The sequence below is a fragment of the Melanotaenia boesemani genome, chromosome 17 (assembly GCF_017639745.1).
Source record: "Melanotaenia boesemani isolate fMelBoe1 chromosome 17, fMelBoe1.pri, whole genome shotgun sequence".
NCBI lineage: Eukaryota > Metazoa > Chordata > Actinopteri > Atheriniformes > Melanotaeniidae > Melanotaenia > Melanotaenia boesemani.
The window spans coordinates 29302141-29325763 of record NC_055698.1 but is presented as its reverse complement, the minus strand read 5'-3'; the positions used below and the strand labels follow the sequence as shown (position 1 = coordinate 29325763).

Genomic DNA, 23623 nt, shown 5'->3' with positions numbered 1-23623 from the left:
CATCAAGGTGAAAATCTACTATGTTCAATAAATATTCACTGATATGGAATAAACATTAACTTCAGCTTCAGGATATTTGTTTATTGTTTGACCTGAAGGCAAAAGTTTGGGCCAAGTAAACTGCTGATACATGACCGTGATATATAAAATTATCTGTCATAAAATATATTATTGTGGGGAAAATGTGCAGATGTGTATTCAACGTCCTAAACGATACCCAGTGAGGTTTGCAAGTTCTGCACGGTGATAAATATGTGCTGTAATACAGAATTAAACCGCTGGAGGGAGCACTTTATCATATTTAATCAGTACAAGCGAGATGCATTATCCATTATTTTTCATCGGGACTGCTGCTTCATTTCAGGACTGTTATAAAGTCTATTAACAAAAAATCCACTGAACGTCTTTAACTCTAACTGATGATTTATTGCTTTAAAGAAATCATGAATGAACCAACATTTACAGCATGAGACCTGTTCAAACTGGCATAGATCCAATCCTGTTTTCTAAAGACTCCAGATGATCACAGTCTACTTTCAGTTTCATTAACAACCTTTGTGGGAAGATTTAACCCAGATATTAGTGACGCTTCGCTCTTCCTAAATTCCCATTCGCTGACAGGAGGCTGATATTTGACGCTTCGCGGACTTTTCTCTCAGTCAGACGTTAACCCGGTGTTAGTGGAAGACCAGTGTTCATCTCGAGAGGACATATCGACGGTAAAAGTTATATTTACATTTATTTGCGGTTTATCGAAGCAGAAGGCACAAGACGAAATGAAGATCTTTCTGTTCCTGAGTGTGATCCTTCTGGGAATTCACGAAACGAAGACTGGTGAGTGTTTTTTTTTTAACTGGAGTGTAAAACAGAAAAAAATTTAAATGAATAATTTTGGTGTTTTCTTGTTTCAGCGACACATTCGCTGCAGTACTTCTACACGGGATCGTCAGGAATAAGAAACTTTCCAGAGTTTGTGACTGTGGGCATGGTTGATGGACAACCATTCTCTTACTATGACAGCGTCATAAAGAAAGAGATTCCCAAACAGGACTGGATCGCCAAGAATGAAGGTCCAGAGTACTGGGAGAGAAACACTCAGAAATCCATTGGTGATGAGCAGAACTTCAAAGCTAACATTGACATCGTCAAGCAGCGCTTCAACCAGACTGGAGGTGAGTAATGAAGTTTGTCAGAAATGTTTCTGACGTTAAACATCAAACTACACAAACACGCGCGTGCACACACACTCACGCACACACACATAGTCCACTTTAAACTATTATTTAATCTTATGTTTAACATCGCAGCTGTTTTATTTAACATACATTAAAAATGAAAATAAAAATAACATCCACATATTTAAACGTAATTAGATTTGTGTGCATGTTATGACCAATACATTTATATAAAGATTTTAAATTAAAATAATAATGAATTGAAACAGGTAAAGTAATTGAATGGAAGCTTTATGAGTCTATCTTATATAAAACCAGATTTAATCTTTAATTGATTTTGTCTTTAAGAGCAGTTCTATTTTTGTATTTTAGATTTCCCCTCAGCCTAAATTTTAAACATGTTAATTTTATTGTAATTATAAAGCAACTCTGTCCATCCTGTTATAACATCTTTTTATCAGAGATAATTCAGCACCAGCTCTCAATAAAACATGAGATTTAAAATAATTCTGGTTCCATCTCTGATATCTTACACCTCATTGCTGACATTAGATAACCATTAGAAAATGTTTCTGTTCTTTAAGTTACTGACTTCATCCACAGTCGACCAGTTAAATCTGAAAACACAGTTTAATGTTTTAATGCTTGTTAGTAAAGATCTCCAACCAAACATCAACACCTGATCAGTGGAGAAAAAAGTCCAAATGTTTTTGTTCTTTTTAGTTCATAAATATAAAAACTAGATGACGACCAACATGAGAAGTTTGACAGACGTCTGATCTGGTTAAACTTCACTTCTCTCCTGCTCTCCATCATCACCTTCACCTACTCTGTGTTAATGTTCATACCCACTGTGTTTCTGCTCTCATTTAGTTATTTTCTGTCTCTGCTGTCAGACAAACAAATGAAAACAGTGATTTTATTGTAGCTGATAAATGTTTAGTGAAGCAGAAAATTCATAATTCCTGTTATTCTGAATGAAATTTTCTCCCCAGTCTGTTAATTAACACACAGACTGCGACAGAAACATGATTTTTTAGTTTCTACTGATGTAAACTTCAGTAGATGTTTACAGGATAAAGTTGAAATGCTGCTGTAGGACCAGCAGGAGGCGTAAGAGATGAAGACACGATCCTTGTCTTTGTTACTGAAGACACAAAAAGAAAAACATCCTGTAGCTGAAGGAAAGTAAAACTAGATTCAGTGTCAATTAACACTGAAACTCAGCAGTTAAACTGAAACTATTTCTACACTAAAGCTTAATTTTTACAGCTGAAATCAAAGTTTTTTTCTTCAGATTCTCCAGATTAGATGAAATAAAAGTAGAAACCTCGTTACCAGTGAGGTGTGTTTCAGGCTGCAGCTTCTCTTTAACTCTCTGTGATCACACCACACAGCTGTTGTTATTAAGCTGCATTTATGCTGATTTTCTCCTCCATGATCATAAACCAGTGATTTAACAACCATGTCAGCTCCTCAGTGCAGCATTCCCAGTTTGTCTGGTCATCCGGGAACGTTTCTGATCCACCATCACATTCCTGCTGCTTCAGCCGTCTGACAGCAGAAAGAGAAAAGCAGTGAAACCAGAGCAGCTGAGCTGTGTGTGTTTATTAAGATGCAGAGACGTTCTAGTTGATGATGGAGGAAGAAGAGGACTGATCGCAGGCTGAAGCAGCTCAGACTGAAAAGCTGCTCAGCAGCAGTTTGTTATTGTCTGAACTGAAGAGGAAAAGAAAATATTTCATCAGTTTTTCTCTGATCAGGTGTCAGTGTGGCTGAAAATCTTCACCAACAGCATGAAAACATGTTCAACAACGTTTTAGACTCAGCTGCTTTCTAGAGAACGGAGAACTACGTCATAGCGCCGTGCATTCTGGGTAGTCGTCCACGTCTTTGTTCTCATGTATAAAGTCTTTACAGGAACGATGAGCTTTTAGAAAACAGGGAATTAAATAAGCTGTTTATGTACAATATATTACTTTAGCATCAGGTTTGCGGTGCACACGCGTGTAACAATCACACGGCCGGAGGTTTGATGTTAAGAAGAGAAAATAAACTCAAACTCATCCTGCTCCAACTTTTTTATCTGCGTGATACAAACAGGAAACTCAACCTGTCCTCATTTACCACAACTGATCTACAAGAGACGTCTGCCTGGTAAAAACATTATTTACTCACTTTTCAGGGCGTTTAGATCATCTGGGATTTTTTATTTGAAACTTTATTTACAAAACATGAAGTTAGTTGCAGCAGAGTGACGTGCAGCGTCTGCATGCGCAGCGACGTGAGCGAGAAACAGCAGACGGAGGCTGAAAAAGGAAAATGTGCTTGTAGAAAGAGACGCAGCTGACTGGAGAGGTGAGTCGGTTTCTTGGTACGAGCCGGCGTGGAGACGTCCGTTAGATCGGACTCATTTCTCTCAGACGGAGAGGAGCCCAGCTGTCAGCTGACTTCCTGAGCAGAGCGCAGATGACGTGAGGAAGGCTGCAGAAGCTTCAGCTTTTAAGGTTTTTCTGCGTCCTGCTGCCTTGACGCTGCTGAGAGAGGAGCGTTGTAAGATCCTCTCTGTGAGGAGGCAGCAGTGATGACGCTGCTTCAGGAAGAGGCTCAGAGCAGCTTCATCTCAGCTGTTTGTCACCTTCAAACTCATTTTATAGAGTTAACGTTTAAGTAAGAAGATTATTTTTATTTTAATGCAGATGGATTCCTCTATAAAATGACTCCAATCATTGTAGAATAGTTGATTATTTCCAATTAAACCCATTTACTTAATGTTGGGAAAATTCCTTCATTTTTTAAATATTGCCGTATAAATCTGAAAAACTGAGAATATGTCAGCTTTTTCCAGTTTAGTGCTTCTCTAAAATGAACACAAACAAGCACAAAGATGCTTCCTGCCTGAATAAAGACGTCAGTTTTCCTCTGGTCCCGTTCTGTAGCTCCCACTGTGGATCAGAGACCAGTTAACTCCAGCTGCTGGTTGGAGTCCCAGTCGTCTGGTAACGTGCAACATAACCAGTTCCAGCAGCTTCCGTCTGCTCCTGCTGCAGGTTGCCGTGTCTCTGTGGGGTTTAGTCGCTCTGGATGTCTACAGGTCTGATCTGGAAGAGACGCGCTGGTAGAAGAGTCTGCTCCGTTATCTGCGTCCACGCTTCGTCTCCGTTAATGTGACGTTAGATCTGGTTTAGTAGAAGTGAAGCCGGGACAGTTAACAGACCAGAGGGCAGATCTGACTCTGTTCAGCCTGTCTGGAGCTGATGGGAAGCTAACTGAAGCTAGCCACATATCAGGCTAATATCAAGGAATAATCATAAATAAATGATAGTGACGAGCTTGTAGGTGCTTCAGGTTTTTATTAGTTCATCTCAGACGAAGAGATTGTTTTTCATTTTAATGTTTTTAACTTGTTAACAGAAACGCCTCCATGATGTTTGTCTCAAAGCAGGACTTTAGTTTCAGACACATTCTGCTAAAATATGATGGAGGACGGTAGAGTTCAGACAAAAATCATCATTTACTTGGTTAGTTGGTGAATTTAAACATTTATTTGTGTTTAGCTGATAGATGATTACATTTAAAACGGTAATATTCTCCCCTGGTCTGCCTCCGTTAGTATTACTACTTCATGTACTGGAACTCTGCTGTGTGTAAAACACACAATGTTGTGAGTTTTTTACTTTAGCCGACGTCAGGATGCCGTTCTCTACAGCAAAGAGCCTCCATGCCGACTAGATTACTCACTTCAAGCAGCACTAACATACAAAACAGTAAAGAGTCGACTAAGTGGGAGAAGTTGAAGTTTTATAAAAGTTGCATGGATGGATAAAAGTACATCTGGATGAGTTTTGTATGATTTTATTAGTGGAGAGAAGTAGGATGATGAGTAACCTCTAAATTTAGATGTATCCAGATTACATTTGTGTGGTATGTTTGAGCTTTTCTAAGAGGTTTTAGTGTCGGATCTCAGAGTTCTGCTAAGACAGACAGATCTTGGATGAAGTGAATTTTCTCCTGATTGGTTGGTTTGGAAAATCCCAGTTCAGTGTTATAATGTTCAGAGGATGTGTGGCTCCTTTAAAATGGCTCCAATGTTTCTTTCAGAGACTGAAACAAAAGAATGGATCAGAATCTGTGTTCATGTTCACGTCTTCTGTTGGAATTAACAGACTCAGGACCTGCTGCTGGTTTCCTAAAGGGGGGGTCAGTCAGGAGAAGCACATGACTCAGATCCAGGAAGCAGATCTTCAGCGGAGCGTCTTGTTTCTGATCCGTCTGCTTGTGTTTGGATTGTTTTCTGCTTTCCTCTCCACTATGTAGGAGACTCAGCAGTGAACAGGAGCAGACGCTGCTGATGCTTTTTAATCTGCTGAAAGCAGCGTTGCTTCATGATTAAAGGCTGAATATTCATACGCACCATCAGAAACTCCAGCAGGATAAAAACACACCACATCTGAGCGGATGGAGAGAACAAGTTGTTCTGTTGAGACGACGTTGTCATGAAATCTCTCCACCACACGGACTAAACTTCACACACACCTGTGCACACCTGAACTTTTTTCTCTTCCTACGTCCACCTTCACAGACGTGGACTGCAGCTGGAATTATAAAGTGATATTCAGGACACGACCTGTGAACTCATATTAACCCAGAGAAACACATTAAATACGTCCAAATAAACAAGTTTTTACACACGTGTAAATATTTTAGAGTCGAGCTGCAATGAAACGTTTCCTTACATGTTCTTTTTTTCTTTTATTAGTTTATTTCAAACAACCTAAAACAGACGTGTACAAAACAAAATAAAAGGGACGAGGCAACGTGTCTGAAAAGGAGCAGCTAGAAGTAAAGAAACTTATTTTCCCCTTTTTAACAATTACATAACGATCCACTAGATCAGGTTTTTACTCTCAGGTCTGAAAACACCACCTGCTACGAAAACACTTCCTGACCCCCAACCTCCTGGTTACTAGATTAACCTCCAGCTCGTCGCCCCCCAGCGGCTGCTGATCCATATTTACCATCAGAACATGTTCACTGTTCGCTGGTTAGACTGAAGCAGGTAGAAGTCTGGTTCTGCTCAGCGTTTTATTATTAGTGGTTAAAATCCTGCAGCTCAGACAGAGAAAGAGACGAGTCGCTTCACGGCTGAAACGTCTGCGGAGCTTCACGCTCATCAGGAATCTAAATAAAAACACAATAACGAGCAAGAACTCTACTTTTGGTGCATCATGTGTTGAGTTTGTGATAAACTATGTAGAGGATGAAAATCCACCATGAAGCTTTCGTCCCTACCAAACAGCTGACTCCCTCCATACACAACAGCTGATACACAACAAGGATGCAGCTAACTAGCACGCTAACCAGCTAGTTAGCGTTTGCTCACAGAAAGTCCAGTTTGAGTTCCAGCCCACACACTCCCACTCTGTGATGAAGTGTGAGTGTGTGTGGATTCACACAGCATCTCTTAGTGAAGGGATGGTGGGAATGTGTGGAACGTTCTAGAAGAAGCTCCTCAGACAGAAACAGAAGCTTCCAGTCATCAGCTACAAGCAGCGCGACGCCGTCTGTTCTCTACTGAAAGATGGACTCCTCAGTTCTACTGTCACCATAGATCATCTTCACTTTCCATCATTTCATCACGTTTCTATTCTTCTTTATTCTAATTACATCATCAGTAGGAATAATAACAGGATTCATAATAATTAGAACCTTTAAGAAGAACTTTTTAAAAATGCTGATAGAAATTTACTCTAAAAAATCTTCTAGTTTCTATTTAAAATTTGTTTTAGTTCATTTCTTGTTGGAGTCGACGTTTGCTGTAATCTCCACCTGAAAGCAGCTTGGTTTGACAAATTTAGTTTAATCAGCTTTTTCTGCTTCTCATAAAAATGTATTTAATTATTTCTAATGTTATTTGAATGTAAATGTTGAGCCTTTAATCGTTCTGGCTTTAAACATGAGCTGCAGTCAGCATCTTTTTCTACGTTTTCACAAACATCTTCTGGTTTTTCATCACTGAAGCAGAACTTTGTGAAATAACCAGGTTGGATTCATATTTGTAATCGTGTAAAGCTTTTTAGATACTAAACAGGTGGGAGGAGTTTCTGTTAATCCATCAATGTAAACTCTGAGGACTTAATAAAACTTTCTCTGGAAGGTTTTTAGTTTAGAAACGAGACTTAAATGTGGTGGAGCCTCCATGTGAGGGTACAGATGGAGCAGAGTTTGTAGGAACTGGGTAACTAAGTCTCAGTGACAGAATGCTCCTGATGCCTTAACGTTAAAGGGACATTTCAGGCTTTTTTAAGTGGAGTTGTGTCAACAATGACGAGTCCTTCATGTCTGATGTGCAGTAAACATCAGTCAGAGGAGAAAACTCAGAACAGGGAACCAGAAGAGGAATTTTCTCCTGTAAAACCACTCAGACCCTAAATATAGCAAAACTTTCCAAGTCAACATTATATACAGTCATTTTCAGTGTGGCTCAATTAGCACCAAACAGTTATTTACTGGGTCAGATTTCCTCAGACAGGAAACATGCGTGATGCTGCGTGTGGTTACAAACATGGAGGCTGAGGTTCGGTCCTGCTGCTGGTCTGCTGCCACGGCTGATTCTACCAGTCTGATCCCAGAACACCAAACATGAACAAAAAGTCTAAAAACACGTCTTTAAATCTTTGCTTCAGTAAAGCCCAGCAGTAAAATATCCAATAAATCCAAACACTTTTTAAAAAGTGTTTCTTTTCACACACATTTAACTCCAAACTACAGGCCACATCAACTCTGCTGATCAGAGTTATTGATCTGTATTAAATATGCAGCTGGACGACAGGTTCAGATTTACTTTACTTCCCTATAACATGTCTGAGTCATAAAAAGCAGAAATCACTCATTTATGTCGTGAAGTTAATGATCAGCAGAGAATTTATACAAATTCAACATTTCAACCAATATTCTCCATCAGACGATCATTTCAGCTGTTTAATCAGTAAACGTGAAACATTTTCTAGTTTCTATTTCTGAGATGTAACATTTTATGGTTTTTGCTGTTTGGTTTTAATGTTTTTCAGTTTATATAAATTATACACTAAATAACTGATTGATGAAGCAAATAGGGGTGGCATGGCTCAGTGGGTAGAGTGGTTGTCCCATAGCCCAAGGGTTGTGGGTTCAATCCCAGCCGCAGAGCTCATGTCGAGGTGTCCCGGAGCAAGACACCAAACCCCTAATTGCTCCTGATGGGTTGTGGTTGAGCGCCTTGCATGGCAGCTTCCACCATCAGCCTTTTAATGGGCAGGAGCACCCAGATTAGATCAGACTAAGTCAGGAACTGGTTTCCAGGATTAAAAGTGGATCAGACATGTTATTAACTCTGATTCCTTCTGGTTAAATCTGAATAAATCTGCTGACTGTTTTATAATAACTTCATTGTAGAAGCCTGGCAGCAGTTTTTATAACGACGGTTCAACACACAGCTGGTAGATAAAGTTCAGCTGCAGATCAGGTCTATAAACGAGACAAAGACCCTCTGATGGTTCTTATCAGGATGTTTTCATTAACCTGACGAACTAAATACAACAGAAGCTTCTTATTCAGGATAAATTAGCTCAGATTTAACAGATCATCAGATTACATGTTAAAACTACACAATGCAGAAAACGTTTGAGTTAATAACTCAGAGCTTCATAGAAAATTAAACATAAATGTCAATAACAATCATCAATGTAAATTGACTGATATAATTATATTAGAGTTCTTTATACGAACAAGCTAAGGTCAAACCCAAACATAGACAGTACAAGCTGTTATTTCTTATAAAACTAACATTTCTTCATGTTTTAGCTTCATTGTATTTTTAGATTATAGAACATTTAATTATTTTTCTCTCTGCTGTCAGACAAACAAATGAAAACTAACAGTGGACTGAATGTAGCTGATAGATGTTTAGTAAAGCTGGGAAAATCATAATTTATGTCCTGTTATTCAGAATTAATAAAAATATATATTTTCTCCCCAGTCAGTTCATTGACACACAAACCGAGAAAGAAACATGATTTTTAGTTTCTACTGATGTAAACTTAAGTAGATGTTTACAGGATAAAGTTTGATTCTGCTGTAGGACCAGCAGGAGATGTAAGACATAAAGATGTAAGACATGATCCTTGAAGACAGAAAACAGTAAAAACATCATTCAGCAGCTGAAGAAAAGTAAAACTAGACCAAATGTCTGTTAATGCCAATACTCAGCACTGACATGAAATATAACACAAATCTGTGCACACCTGAATTTTTTTTTTTTTAGTTGTACTGTCCACCTTGACAGACGTGGACTGCTGCTGTTATAATAAAGTGATATTTAGGATACTTGTGAATTCATGTTAACGCTGAAAACAAAATAAATATGTCAAAACAGTTTTTAGAGACATATTTCTTATCTGCAAATATTTTAAAGTTCAGCTGAATTAAAATAATTTCCTAACATCTTCCCTAAAGAACCAGTTAAAAATTTGGTTCTGGTGAACATTTTATTAATGATTAAAACCCTGAAGTTCAGGCAGAGGAACAAACGAGTCACTTCATGGTTGAGACGTCTGAGCCATTATTCTCATCAGGAATCTAAAAATAAAAAGAGAACCAACAAGAACATGTGAAATATCATGTACTGAGCTTGTGATCAGCTATATAGAGGATGAGAATTCACACTTTCATCACCACCAAACAGCTGATTCCTTCAATAGTGGACGATTCACAACAGGGGTGCAGCTACCAGAATAACAAGCCAGTTAATGCTCAGTTTGAATCACACACACTCCCACTCTGTGATGAAGTATGAGTGTGTGTGGATTCCTACAGCATCTCTTAGTGAAGGGATGGTGGGAATGAACAGAAGGTTCTGGAAAAGCCTCCTCTGAAAGAAACAGAAACTTTCAGTCATCACCTACAAGCATTTAGTATTTAGAAGATGTCATGTTAAATCCAGGATTGGCGTGTGTCTGTGTGTTCCTGGAGATCACATTAAGTCGATCTCACCTTCAGTTGTTTTTAAACTGTTTGTGTGGCTGCAGTGTTTCTCTGATAAAGGACTGAATCAGGTTATAAGGGCGACTTTGACCTGAACTTCCTGTAACATGAGCTCTTTTATCTCAATCACCTTTCTGTCTGAAAAAATAAGTAATGAAATGAATAAGTGACTGTGTTGAATTCTACACTGGTTTTCTGCATTATTCTTCTCTTTTTCTCTTACAGGTGTTCACATTGTTCAGTGGATGTATGGCTGTGAGTGGGATGATGAGACTGGAAAGGTTAATGGATTTCATCAGTATGGTTATGATGGTGAAGACTTCATAGCATTTGACCCAAAGACAGAAACATGGATTACTCCAAAACCACAAGGTCTCATTACCAAACAGAAATGGGACACTGACAGGGCTAGAACTGCCAGTTGGATCGATTACGTAACCGTGCAATGTCCAGACTGGCTGAAGAAGTATGTGAACTACGGGAAGACTTCACTACTTCGAACAGGTAAAATCACATCTTCTGCTTTAGTCTAATGACCTGTTCATGTGCCTCTTCTATATCTTCTACAGTCCCTGACAAAAGTCTTGTCGCTTATCCATTTTGTAGAAACAAAAGCTTATAACCTGACTTTAAATTCATCGATTGGTTTTAGAAATGTCTCATATGAAAGCTAAAACCCTCCCAAATTATGCTCAATATACTAAAATAAATTTGCTTCACTGAAGAAAGATTGATCATTTAATGAACACAGAAAGGTCAGATTTTGGCAAGACAAAAGTCTTGTCGCCTACAGAAAATTGAACAAATAATTTACTTCAAATACAAAAATATGTTGCATAACATCAGTGAATTAAGTAGTAGTGCTGTGAGATCCATATTCAGTATCTTGTATGACTTCCATGAGCTTGAAGGACTGCATCCATGCGGTTCGACAATGATTCATACAATTTGTTGATGAAGTCATCAGGAATAGCAAAAAAAGCAGTCTTACATGCCTCCCAGAGTTCATCAAGATTCTTTGGTTTTGCCTTCCATGCTTCCTCTTTCATTCTACCCCAGACATGCTCAATGATGTTCATGTCTGGTGACTGGGCTGGCCAGTCCTGGAGCACCTTGATCTTCTTCGCCTTGAGGAACTTTGATGTAGAGATAGAAGTATGTGATGGAGCACCATCCTGCTGCAAAATTTGACCCCGTTTATGGTTGGGAATGTAAGAGGTAGCTAATACTTCTTGATATTTTAGGCTATTGATATTGCCTTCCACCCTGCAAATGTCTCGCACACCCCCATACTGGATGTAACCCCAGACCATGATTTTTCCGCCACCAAACTTAACTGTTTTCTGGGTGAATCTTGGATCCATGTGGGCTCCAGTAGGTCTCCTGCAATATTTGCGGCGGCTGTGATGTAATTCAACCGAGGATTCATCTGAGAAATCCACCTTCTGCCACTTTTCCAGTGTCCATCCTTTTAGCAGGCTGTGGGCCTTGGCAAATGCCACACGGTTTTTTAATTGCCTTTTGTTTAGAGCTGGTTTCTGTGCACTGATTCGACCATGGAGGCCATTTCGAGACAGGATTCTACAAACTGTTCTGGTTGACACAGGAACTTGAGGTGACCAGGCCTGGTGGAGCTCTGCTGCAGTGGAAAAGGGGCTGGCCTTGGATTTTCGAAGCAACAAACGGTCCTCCCGAGCAGTTGTCTTGCGGGGTCTGCCGGACCTGGGCTTGTCAAAAACATCTCCAGTCTTTTCATATCTTTTTCTTATTCTTTGTACTTGACGCTGAGACACATTGAAGGTGTCAGCCACCTCAGCAGTGGATCTGGTCTTCAGCCTCTTGATAATTAACGCTTTGGTCTCAGGGTGGATCTTAGGCATGTTGTCAGAGGTCAAGTTGCAGTTGATGTGAAGGTCTGGTGTGCTGGGGTTCTTTTTATACACACCCACTAAGTGATTGATCAGTAACTGATCACAGGTGAGGCTGTAATCTAGGATTGGGTGCATCATATGACAAGGCGACAAGACTTTTGTCTTGCCAAAATCTGACCTTTCTGTGTTCATTAAATGATCAATCTTTCTTCAGTGAAGCAAATTTATTTTAGTATATTGAGCATAATTTGGGAGGGTTTTAGCTTTCATATGAGACATTTCTAAAACCAATCGATGAATTTAAAGTCAGGTTATAAGCTTTTGTTTCTACAAAATGGATAAGCGACAAGACTTTTGTCAGGGACTGTATATCCAACCTGTCAGTCACTTCCCTCACAACTCTTCATCTGCCCTTTTCCTTATTTCTTCACCTTAATTTCTTCACTTGATTTAAAAACTTGATTTTACACTTTAATTAAAAAACAAAAATTATATATATATATATATAAAGTAGTGCTGGGCACGTTAACGTGTTAATCGCGCATTAAGGCAATGATTAATTAACGCCGTCAATTTTTTTTAATCGCTCGGTAAGGGTTTTTTGTTGTTTTTTTTTTTTGCTGGCCGCTGGTTTTGATGACAGAAACATGGCGTCCATGTCTCTCTTCCCTGCTGCAGCGGTGCGTCTGATATAATCAGGAGAGAGAGGGTTTATTAAAATGAAGAGACTTTTTCTGTATGGAACTTAAGAAAGAAGAAGAACCGACGTTTCTTTTTGTCAAAACCCATGCAGATGGCAGAACATCGTGATTTTTGGACGGTAAACTGCTCCCAAAAGACAACGAGAAACTTTTTAAATATTTTTTTATTATTTTTATTATTTCATTTTTATTTTTTTTTAATAAATACGGCTTTAATTTATGCAAGGCAGCAAAGGCAAGACATACTTTCTGACATTTACAAACGTGCAGCATAAATCGGGTCTTCTTCTGCCTCTGGTTCGGTGAATCTTGGTCATAGTGAGATGAAACTTCCAGCTGTGGAATCTGTGAGATGTGAGCTTTCAGTAGAGGAGTCATTTGTTCGTGTTCATGGGGAAACATCATCTGTGTTTACATGTTTTTTGGACTTTGTGTACGTGGTATTTGAATTGTTTGTTGTCTTAACTGTGTTTGTTGGTGATAGAAATGGTTTTACCGAGCTGGTAGCTGAGATTCTGGACTTTCTGTGGATACCACACATGTTTATAGTTACATCTACAGACATGACGTTACACCCGGAAATGAGCTGTTAACCCCTTAACTCCCGGTAGCAGAGGCTGCAGGTGCAGCTTAGGAGTCAAGCTAAGAATGAAAGGTTAGAGAATTTATAGGCCAGAAATGTGGATAATGAAGCAGTGAAGGTGCATGGATGGAAGTTATTGTGCATATTGTGAATATTTCTCTCTCCTCACCATCTAGAAGCTGTGCGATTCTAATCCTGCTTTCTGTCTGTTCACCTGATGCTGATATTCATCACATATTGTTCCTTCTGTGTTTAGAAGGAAGCAGCTTCACAGCTTTAAATTCATCCTGCTGACTTTTTACCTTTTAGTTAGTAAATCCTGAACATTTCATCTTTCTTTCTCATAAATATTTGATTTTATAAATATATATGAAGAAATATTTTATCTGAAAATTGCTGCTAAACCTGTTTATGTGTTTAGTGCAGGGGTCTGCAGCCTTTCCAATCCAAAGAGCCATTTTTCCCTCAGCCAGCTAAATAAAACTACTTTAGAGACGCAAATGTTACCAGACTTTTCAAAAAGGAAACTTAATATAAATTTTAATGAAGAGCCACCAAAGGATATTTGTTATTTTTGAAGAACCACATTTTAATTTCCATTTTTAGGTTTTAAAATAAAGAAAAACATAAAACCTTTATAAAAAGAGATTAGACAGACTTTCTTCTAAGGGATGTAGATATTTGTGGAAAATTATGTAAAAGGAAAAAAAAGTCCATGGTTCCAACCTAATGACAAGAAAGATAGATTTAAAAAAATATTTTAGCCACTTATTTAGAGGCATTGTGGAAGGTCCAGAGAGAGACTTGCAGCTCCAGAGTCGCAGGTTGGAGGCCCCAGATGTAGTGTTTGTAAACCAAAATTTACTGCATTTTCTTTATATAGCTGTAGGCCTTCTTTTAAAGGAAAGAGACATTTTGCGTGTAACAATGCGATTAATCGCGATTAAAAATTTTAATCGTTTTCCAGCACAAATATAAAGTTTACTTTATAAGTATAAGTTTATTATGCTAAAGAACTAAAACTCTCTTTATTCTCCAGAACTTCCTTCAGTATCCATCCTCCAGAAACCTTCCTCCTCCATGATCAGATGCCACGCTACAGGTTTCTACCCCAACAGAGCCGAAATGTTCTGGAGGAAAGATGGAGAGGAGATTCATGAGGGAGTGGAAAAAGGAGAGATCCTCCCCAACAATAATGGAACCTTCCAGATGACTTCTAACCTGAAACTTTCATCAGAGACATCTGAAGACTGGATGAAGTACGAGTGTGTGTTTCAGCTCTCTGGTGTAAAGGAGGATATCATCACCAGACTGGAGAAGACAGGTAAGAATAAAAGATAATAAAATTAGTCTTTATAAAATGTAATTTATATATTTTCTACTTACTAATCTGTTAAAATCTGATTATATTCATGTGATATGTATAAGTTCTATACACTCTACTCTTTCATTTTGTATTTTGCTGTAACTTGTGTTTTCTCCTGTTTTTTCTGTTAAGGCCTTTTTCTTTACTTTAGTTTACCATTTCAGAACAATTGTCTCTGTTTTTATTAAAATCTAAGCCATTGACAGATGATCCTGATTTGAAATTGATGTTTATACCTTTTTATACCATGGTAAATGGTCATTTTTATACCATGGTCTGGGTGAATACTCGATTCTGATTGGCTGGAAGGTGTCCATTAAAAAGTGATAATGGACACCTATGAAAGAAGTTCCGGTCAAATAGACTTATTGTTAAATTATTGCACTGACTAAACGGTAGTTGGTAACCGTGGCAACAGAAACTCAGATGCCGGGCAGCAGACGTCGGATCAGAGCAGCCTGCAGGCTTATTGAACGATGTAGGAAACTATCTGTGGACTTTGACTGTTTGAAATAAAATGTCGCATCATCCTCTGGACACACACAAGCTGTAAGAGCTGAACCCGCCCTCTGAAATGTTTGTGTAACATAACATAACTGCGGCCCACCAAGCTGCGTCACAACGAAATAGTCCACTCAGCCTCTACTTGTGAAAAACTTACAATTTTACCGTTAGAAAACAACATTAACACAATAATTTATTTAATATTTTTTTCTTTCTTAATGGACCATGGTATAAGTGGGATAATGCCCGACAAGGTGGCCATTATCATAAATTAATGGACTTTGCGGACGTCGGACGGTTTATACCTCTGAGTAGTCCATTAATTTATGATAATGGCCACCTCGTCGGGCATTATCCCTTACATAAGTGCATGTAACACAAAGATTATCTACGTTAGCATAAACTGTTCGTTGACAGATTATTCTTTCTGGTTTCTCTCCAGACAGACTGGTAAACTTACCACCAGATGACAGTAATATATTATAGTAACAGTATTCAGAAGGACAGTAGTTAGAATGTTAAATCAAAGTTAAACAATGATGTTTCACTGTTTCTGTTAAAAGTTAACTTCACATTTATTATTCATCTAAAGTCCTCTCAGCATCATTTTCCTGACATTTTTTCCCCAAATGCTCACAAACCTAAAATAGTGTTGATAAACATAAACTAATCATCCAGAGATTTAACAGTGTGAATACTTATGTTTCAGATTCTTCAGATTTTCCCACTGCTGTTGTTATCGGAGTTGTTGTGGTTCTGCTGATCCTGGCTGTAGTTGTTGGTGTTGGAGTCTGGTACAAGAGAAGACAAAGTAATGGTAAGAAATAAAAAATGTTTTTACATCATAAAACCTATTTTAATTCTGTATAATCTAATGCTGTTTTCACTTACTTAATGACTAGTACCTCTGATGATAAACGGTCTATAAAATTTTTACATTGCCAATAATTTAAATGTTTTATATTACTGATGCAGAAAGCAGAATTTATTCCTGTGTCCTTTGAAAAAGTTATGAATAGAAAATAACTGAGGCATTTTTTCTGTTTTAGGGTTTGAAAAAGCAAACTGTGAGTATTTATAATATTTAAATGTTTCTTTCCAGTCTGCTTTCTTGTGACATTTTTATGTTATTTGTGTTGTTTTTTTTTCTCTAAATCAAACAGACATAACTGTAAAAATGGTTTAACACAATATTTTTTTTTACCCTTTTTAACATGAACTTGCTTTGTTTGTAGCTTCTGACACTTCATCCAATCCTTCTATGGATAAAGACTCTAACAAAGTGAGTACATCAGATTATAATCTTCCAAGACTGTTAATGTTGTTTAAGGTAAAGTCACATTTAGACAATTTTTTTCTTATGTTTGACATTGAAGACGTTAGTTTCTTAAAGGGAACTTCCTCTAGGACTAATTATAGACCTTGTTTGATAAAACATTTGCTTTACCTGTAAAAACATAACATTAAAAATCTCTGTTTAGTTTTTATTCATTTTGATAAATTCATTCTGCTCATACGGCACCATTTTAATGTTACGTATGTTCTGGGTAATGATAAACGAGGGCTGCTGTGGTCTCGCTGATATATTGAAATATTTTGGCTCAATGTTTTTTGTTCAGTCTTTTCAATGTGAGGCCGAGTGCACTGCCAGAGTGTCATGATGCAGGAAAGATGAAGGACCCAAGGAGCAGACAAAACCACAGTTAATGCAAATAAGATGAAAACTTAAAAATTAAATAACCAGCTGGCAGGCACAGTGGAACCAAGGAGGAGGTCTTCACTGCCCGGTGTGGTTTTAGTCTTTCAAGATCTAGGGCAGGGAGGTGAACCACCAACTGACAGGTAGCAGACAAATGGTCTCCATCCAGGAAATGGTGGCAGGCAGAGCAGACGAAGGGTAGGTTGACGCAGACGTAGACCGATATGATCAGGCAGACAAGGTAGATGAAGGACAGGCAGAAGCAGGCGTAGGCTGGTGAGGTCAGGCAGGCCAGACAGAAGATTTCCAGGAGCAGTCTCAGACTGAGCAGGAGAGAAGACGATCTGGCAAAGAACTGCTGCAGCCTGCAGCTGGATATACCCAGCCTCCTGATTACCTGATGCGTGTCAGGTGTGTAGGAGACGATCCAAACAAGCTTGTTCTCCACCTGCTGCTGAAAGCAATTAATCTGAACGGTTCAATTCAGAACAATTCCTGGCTTTGTCAACCACCCCATGACACAGAGAAAACAATGATGAAAAAAATCATTAAAATCACATTTAAAGATGGGGACAATCCGATGGATAAAGATGAGAGAGTTGACAGAAATATAAATTTGTTTAAATGCTGCTGGTCAATAACATTCAGAGATGTTCGCTGCAAAAATCTCTGCTTTGTGTCAGTGACTGTACGGTTAAGCTTTAGGGTCAAATTTTTCTTTTTCAGAATAGAGTAGTGCTTTACACCATATATAATATAAAATAAACAGTAAATTACAAACAAGTAGATTACATTTAACCACATCAACAGCAGTGTGGTTTTTAGCAGCGATCTTAAGTCTTAGACTTCGTCTGTTGGACGAAAGTTCTTAATAGTTTTATTCATATTTTATTAATTTCTATATGTGATATTTTTAGTCAAAGAAAACTCAAAAAGATTTTAGTCTAGTTTTAGTCAGTTTTAGTAAAAAAAAAAAAAGTATTATTATATTTATTAGCTGTATTGTTTCTGTGGATCTACGGTGTAAAAAGAAAATGTTGCCACAACCAAGTTTCATTTGCCTTTATCTCCTGGAATTCTAGTCATGATAGCAACACTCATACATTATTTCCCAGAATGCATTGTGCAGGTAATAATAGCGACCGCCGTAGATCAGAAACGTAGTAAATAAGATTTTTTTAAGTTGTTTGGATTTTTTGTCCGTAACAGTAAAATTTTGTAAAATAGGGCAATAACTACATGTTACGGCCAACAAGTGTTGATAGTCTGGGTTCCTTTTAGGAAAGAAAGACCTGAACTTCAGAAAGTGTTGTATAAAAAAAATAACAGGTCCAATATTTCTGTGTTCAACTTTCTCTACAGGAGACCGATGAAAAGAAGAAAATGATGGATGCCTAATGCTGAATGTACCAACAAGAAGAAATTCTGTTGCTTCTAAATGAAAACATGAGACCAAGAAAAAATTCTGAATGAAAATTTAATATTCAAATGTGCATAGATTTAATCTCCATAAACAATTTCTGGTTATTTTTTCTTTATTTAACTAAGATTCATTCTTCATCCCTGTGTATAGACGAGTTTCTGTGCTACATCACATAAGAGCTGTTTTAACAACCAGGGGGCAGAAAGCAGCACTCAGCTGGTTCATTTAGCAGAAACAAGCTCTAAAACAGAGATAACATGGAGGTTGGTTTTACCAGTTACCTAAAAATATTCATTTAATTTATTCAGAATTTTCAGGGGATCTCACTGTTTGTTAAGAATAGAAGATGATTGTAGATCCAGACAGAATGGACTGAAGTTTACAGAGTTCCAAATTCAGATTTGCTTTTATAAAAACACTCGGGAACGTTGATGTTAGCGGGAACTGATTACACTGTTAAGCTGGACTACTTTATTTAAGTCCATCATCAAGGTTGCTTAAAATGTTGTGATTCATTGAATGGTGATAATAAATGAAGAATTAGAGAAATTATCAGGTCCCAACACTGTTCCTGACAGTAAATAGTTTGAGGTTTAATTTCTATTAAACATGGCAGGTTGTAAAGTTCATCCTATGAACATTTTTAGATTTTGAGCTTAACTGATGTTAAGAAAGAAGGGCAGATGACCAACGTTTAGAAAACAGATACCTGTAATATTAAAAAATATAGTAAATTACCACTTTCCATCGTATCAAAATGCTTAATCATAAAAAAATCATTTTAAGATGAAATCATTCATTTATTGATTCAAAAACTAATATACAAACATGGAAAATGTTTGTTTTTTAAGGACGTTAATTACAATCCCAACTGCCAACTGTTTTTTCTCCCTGGTTACATCCACCACATCAAGTCATTTTTGTAAGTAAGAAGCATGTCTGTTTAGTTCACCAACACTTGTTAAATGATAATTTTTATTTCACTTTTCTTGATTATGTGAAAGTCAAAGCTGGACAAAGTTTGGCAAGATTGTTGTAGATCTCGGAGTGAGTCGTCGAAGGCAAAAGACACGAGAGAATAAAGAAAAATCAAAGTTCCAGCATGTTTGCTTGTAGCTGAACAGAATCTTTTCATTTCTGATTTACAAGCAGAAAATTCATAAAACAATGAAAATGAGTTTGTCTTTGGTTGAACGTTTCATGTAAGATGTCAAATGTTTTGATGTAAATAATCTCAAATCTTTTTTGTTTGTTGGTCATTTTAATTATAAGGTAGTTTTCTCTTATTATTTTAAAATTTAATTGAATAATATGTGTGCATACAATGTTGATTGAAATTTAAATGCATTTTATAACTTCAATGGTTTCATTACAACATGTTTTCCTGTTGTTTTATACCATTACAATGTGTGTGGGGTTGTTAGACATTATTAAACATAGTGAAGCGTTCCAAATTTATACTGTAACTTGGGGTCCATGGTGATCGGTTTAAAATCAATAAAGTGCTTCTGAAAAAACTATATTTTTGAGGTTTATTCATTACTTTGTTATTGTCATAATAACTGTTATAGATAAGATTTTGTGTAAATATCTTAATGCTACAAGTGGAGATGCAAATGTTATGTTCTTTGTAGTATTAGCAAAGAAAACAAAAACATTATCTATTCTAAAACACAGTTGTTACAGTAACACATCTACTCAGTTACCCTCATAGCATAATTGCCTCAGTCCTATTTTGACCAAATGATGATGTGATGTCAAGCTACTCTCCTAACAGTAGACTGAGCGTTGTTGCCTATAAAATGTTAAAATATGATTCATGCAGTTATTCTATTAGGTTAATGTAATTAAAAATAAACAGGTTGATCTGTGTTTCTCTAAGTGCATCAATAGATTTATTTCACACTGAAAATGTGATTCCATGATCACACTGATGACTTGTTTCATCAAACTTTCTAAGAACAATGTTTTCTTTTAATAATAAAATAATATTCTCTTTGTTAATAGCAACATACAACATCACTGCAGAGAAGTTTGTTTCAAAAACTTTATAACACACCAAAACATTATGAATAATTCAGGTTTATCATCACAGGACATAAAAAGTCAGTTCAACAGTTTTTATTGGAGCTGTGTTGTGGTGTATTTTGATTTGCTAACAGAAAGCCTTCACAGACCCATGTACGCTAGTAGAAAGTGAAGTTTGATTTACAGTATCGACAAGTTCCATTACTGCTAAGAACAATCACCATTTATAATTTCAGTTACACAGAGGACAACATTTAAGTGTTGAGGTTGTTTTAGGTTCAGAGTCAAACTCAGAACATTCCCTTCCTGTAACGGTGGATCAACTCTGACATGTCCTCTTTACACACGTTTATCCAGCCGTCCTCCTGCACGTGGTACATTAAACTAACAGAAAAATACAGAGGAACAAACTTATGTCATCAGAGAGACGTGAGTGTCTGGAAATCCATCCAATCAATAAATTGTTTCTAAAAAAAAAACAGAAAGAAAAGAAAAACAGAAATATTTTTCTTAATTTGAGGTTTATTCATCCATCCATCCTGACATAAAGGTTATTAAAAGTGCCAGCCCATATATCATAAATACTGTGTGGACTGTGTAGTATTATCACAGTACAACACAAACATTAATAGCCACTGCAGGCAAAGTTAGAGGTAAGGTAGGTAGGTCAGCAGCAGGTAAAGATCACTTAATGTATAAATATAAATACATTAATAAATGACTGTATTACAATATTGAAGTCCAGTCTTCTGTGATGAAAGAAGGAGGATTGTAGCAGTAATCTAAGATGAGTACAATGTTTGAAAGCTGCAGGAATGCAGTATTTATTCAGCATTTATCACAGTAGTGGAGGTGTGTGATGATGGGTGGAGCCAGAGAGAGGGGGCACAAAGGTATTTCACAACAATGTGAAATCTTTTATCTTTATTAAATTTTTCTTAAAGGTATTTTACCTGTCAGGAAGTAGATCATAATGGATCTTAATTTACTTCCTGTGTATCTGAGCAGAATTATTTATTGTGATGATTTTACAGACTGAGATCAGCATAAAGTAGGAGGACCTGCTCAGTAGGATCATTATGTTGTAGTGAACAGAAAAATGCTTGAAGCAGCAGTTTTCACTGATTTAGTAAGCAAAGGATCTGGTTCTACACAGAGGTAATATTTTCTTCTTTCTGAGCTCTGATCTACCTGAAATACAAGCTTAAAAACACTTTGGAGTAAAAGGTTATTTAACTAACTCAGACTAAAGTAGTCGAGCCTGTTGTTTATTGTCCACATTGTGTTTGTTTTAAGTTAAATTTAAATCATTATGTTTTTGCTACTATTTCGTCTCTTTATACAAGTTAGGTTGTTGTGTAGGGTGTTATAAATACAATAGTTTTTATTTGCTCAGCTAGATCTGTTTTCCATGTTTTTACCTGCTATTGAAACTGAACTGTGTGTTTCTCTGAACTCTGTAAGCTGGTGTGAAGGAGGGACTGACTTTCAGCTCAATGTAATAAAACAGAATAAAATATGTAGACGTCAGAGATCACAGGGTTCAGGTCTGAATGTGGCAGATGAAGGTGGTTCCTGTTCTCTAGACAGGAAGACAGACTTGTTGATTACACTTTATTTAAAGATTAAACTGTTTCAGACTTCAGAAACATTTCAATGCTAATGTTTTTAATGCTTCAGAGTATTTTGGTGGCCTAGTAGTTTATTTTTTTCTACGTTTTAGTCTCATTTCAATTATATGTGATGATGAACACAAAATAATCTGTTCCTGTCTGGACTACATCCTGTTTCAGACAGTAAGTAATCCCCATAAAATAAGAAAATGCTGCTGTTATTGTATGTGTGTATTTTTATAGTTTCAGAAGTTTCCCAGAAACCTAAAATCCTTATCACAACAAGTCATCAGAGAAATGGTGAAAAGAGGTCTGATAACACAAACCAGACATCTGTCATCACAAGTTATGTCAAAGATGGGATTATTTTTTCCAAATAAACAGTTTTATGTAAATAAACTATGTCCAACTCTGTAATATTAGAGCGATACAACAGTTGAAGCATTTCTGAGGAGACAGAATAATCTCCACGTTTTTAAAAGGAACTGAACATGCTGGCCTGGGAAGAGGAGCAGAGCTGCTGCAGCTCCAAGAGTAAAACTGAGTATCTTTATATTCTTTAATAATAAGATTTAATAAGAAATAAGTGTTTCAGCTGGTGATGAGAATTCCTACAGATGCAGGCCAGTGAGTTAGAGTTGTGCCTGTAGCTGAGAAAAAATAAGAAAAAATCTCATTTATAAACCGCTGCAAGAGTTAGCCAAAAGGAGAAAATATTCAAAATTTTACTACATTGAACTCATCTTGTTTCATTTTAAAAACTGGAACTGCCTTATGAGTTCCAAAGGTTTATAAGAAATGTTCATGTATCATACAGATACCTTTTGATGTACTAATTTATTCTCCTATTTTCATTATTTTTAAGTCTGGTGGAGATATTTATTTTCTAAAAAAAAAAAAGAAATTCTAGCTGAACTAAAGTATTTTCTGTTCTTTTTAAGAACAATCCTACTTTCCATTATTAAAGAATCTGAGATACTGTTGTAGAAAAATTACCAAGAGTCTGGAACGAGTAAAAGTATATAAGGTTTATTTACAGGAGAATTATTGAATACAGAATTTCTTGCAAGTAATGAGAGTGGTCGTCCTGACTCGCGTGAAGTCAGGAGAGACTCTGGGAAGCAAGAGAAAAAACAATAGTTATACATTTCTGTAGAAAGAATCCTCCTTCCTGAAGACCTTGGGTGGACACACAACTCCAAGAGCTGGCGTCAAAACCTGCTCCCATACAGTAACAAGCAGTAGATGGTGAAACGTTCATGTTCCTCCAACAACAAAACAACAGGAAGATGTTACAAACAGGACATTATGCTTCCATCCTGTATCTGTTCAGTAAATTATTTCTAAATAGCAAGCTGAGCCTGAATCAGAGTTGATGTATTCATGGCTTCATACAGCAGGAGGAGGAGAACAGGTTCAGGGAAGAGACATTACTCACATAAAGTTAGAGATGTTCTGTTTTAGAGTGGAAAATACAGAAAATGTATAAAGTTGATGCTACACTGATATTATATCATGAATGTAAAACATTTAAGTAGAATAATAAAATGATAATTCCTCATTTCAGACAATTTTTTTAACCAAAAACTAACAATAATGGTGGGTAGACCACAACATAAAAATGTCCACGTCTCAATAA

The 23623-nt window shown here is 37.0% G+C and overlaps 2 protein-coding genes across 3 annotated transcripts in view; both read left to right on the top strand.

The window, feature by feature from the left end:
* The window catches only part of LOC121656615 (H-2 class I histocompatibility antigen, Q9 alpha chain-like), a 73918-nt gene extending 54896 nt beyond the window's left edge, over positions 1-19022 (top strand). The window contains exon 9 of the transcript XR_006013428.1: positions 18900-19022. The gene's annotated coding sequence lies outside the window, so the exon portion shown is untranslated. The remainder of the gene's footprint in view (positions 1-18899) is intronic.
* LOC121656616 (major histocompatibility complex class I-related gene protein-like) lies at positions 656-19022 on the top strand. Of its 2 annotated transcripts, none has more exons than XM_042011708.1 (8): positions 656-834; positions 912-1172; positions 10422-10700; positions 14391-14675; positions 15940-16038; positions 16271-16288; positions 16457-16503; positions 18283-19022. In XM_042011708.1, exons 1-8 carry the CDS (start codon positions 777-779, stop codon positions 18316-18318), a joined length of 1083 nt encoding a protein of 360 aa, XP_041867642.1. In that variant the 5' UTR covers positions 656-776; the 3' UTR covers positions 18319-19022. The 2 variants fall into 2 exon arrangements, with proteins under 2 accessions (XP_041867642.1, XP_041867641.1); XM_042011707.1 differs by having other exon boundaries at positions 657-834; positions 15931-16038.
* Positions 19023-23623: the final 4601 nt, after the last annotated feature.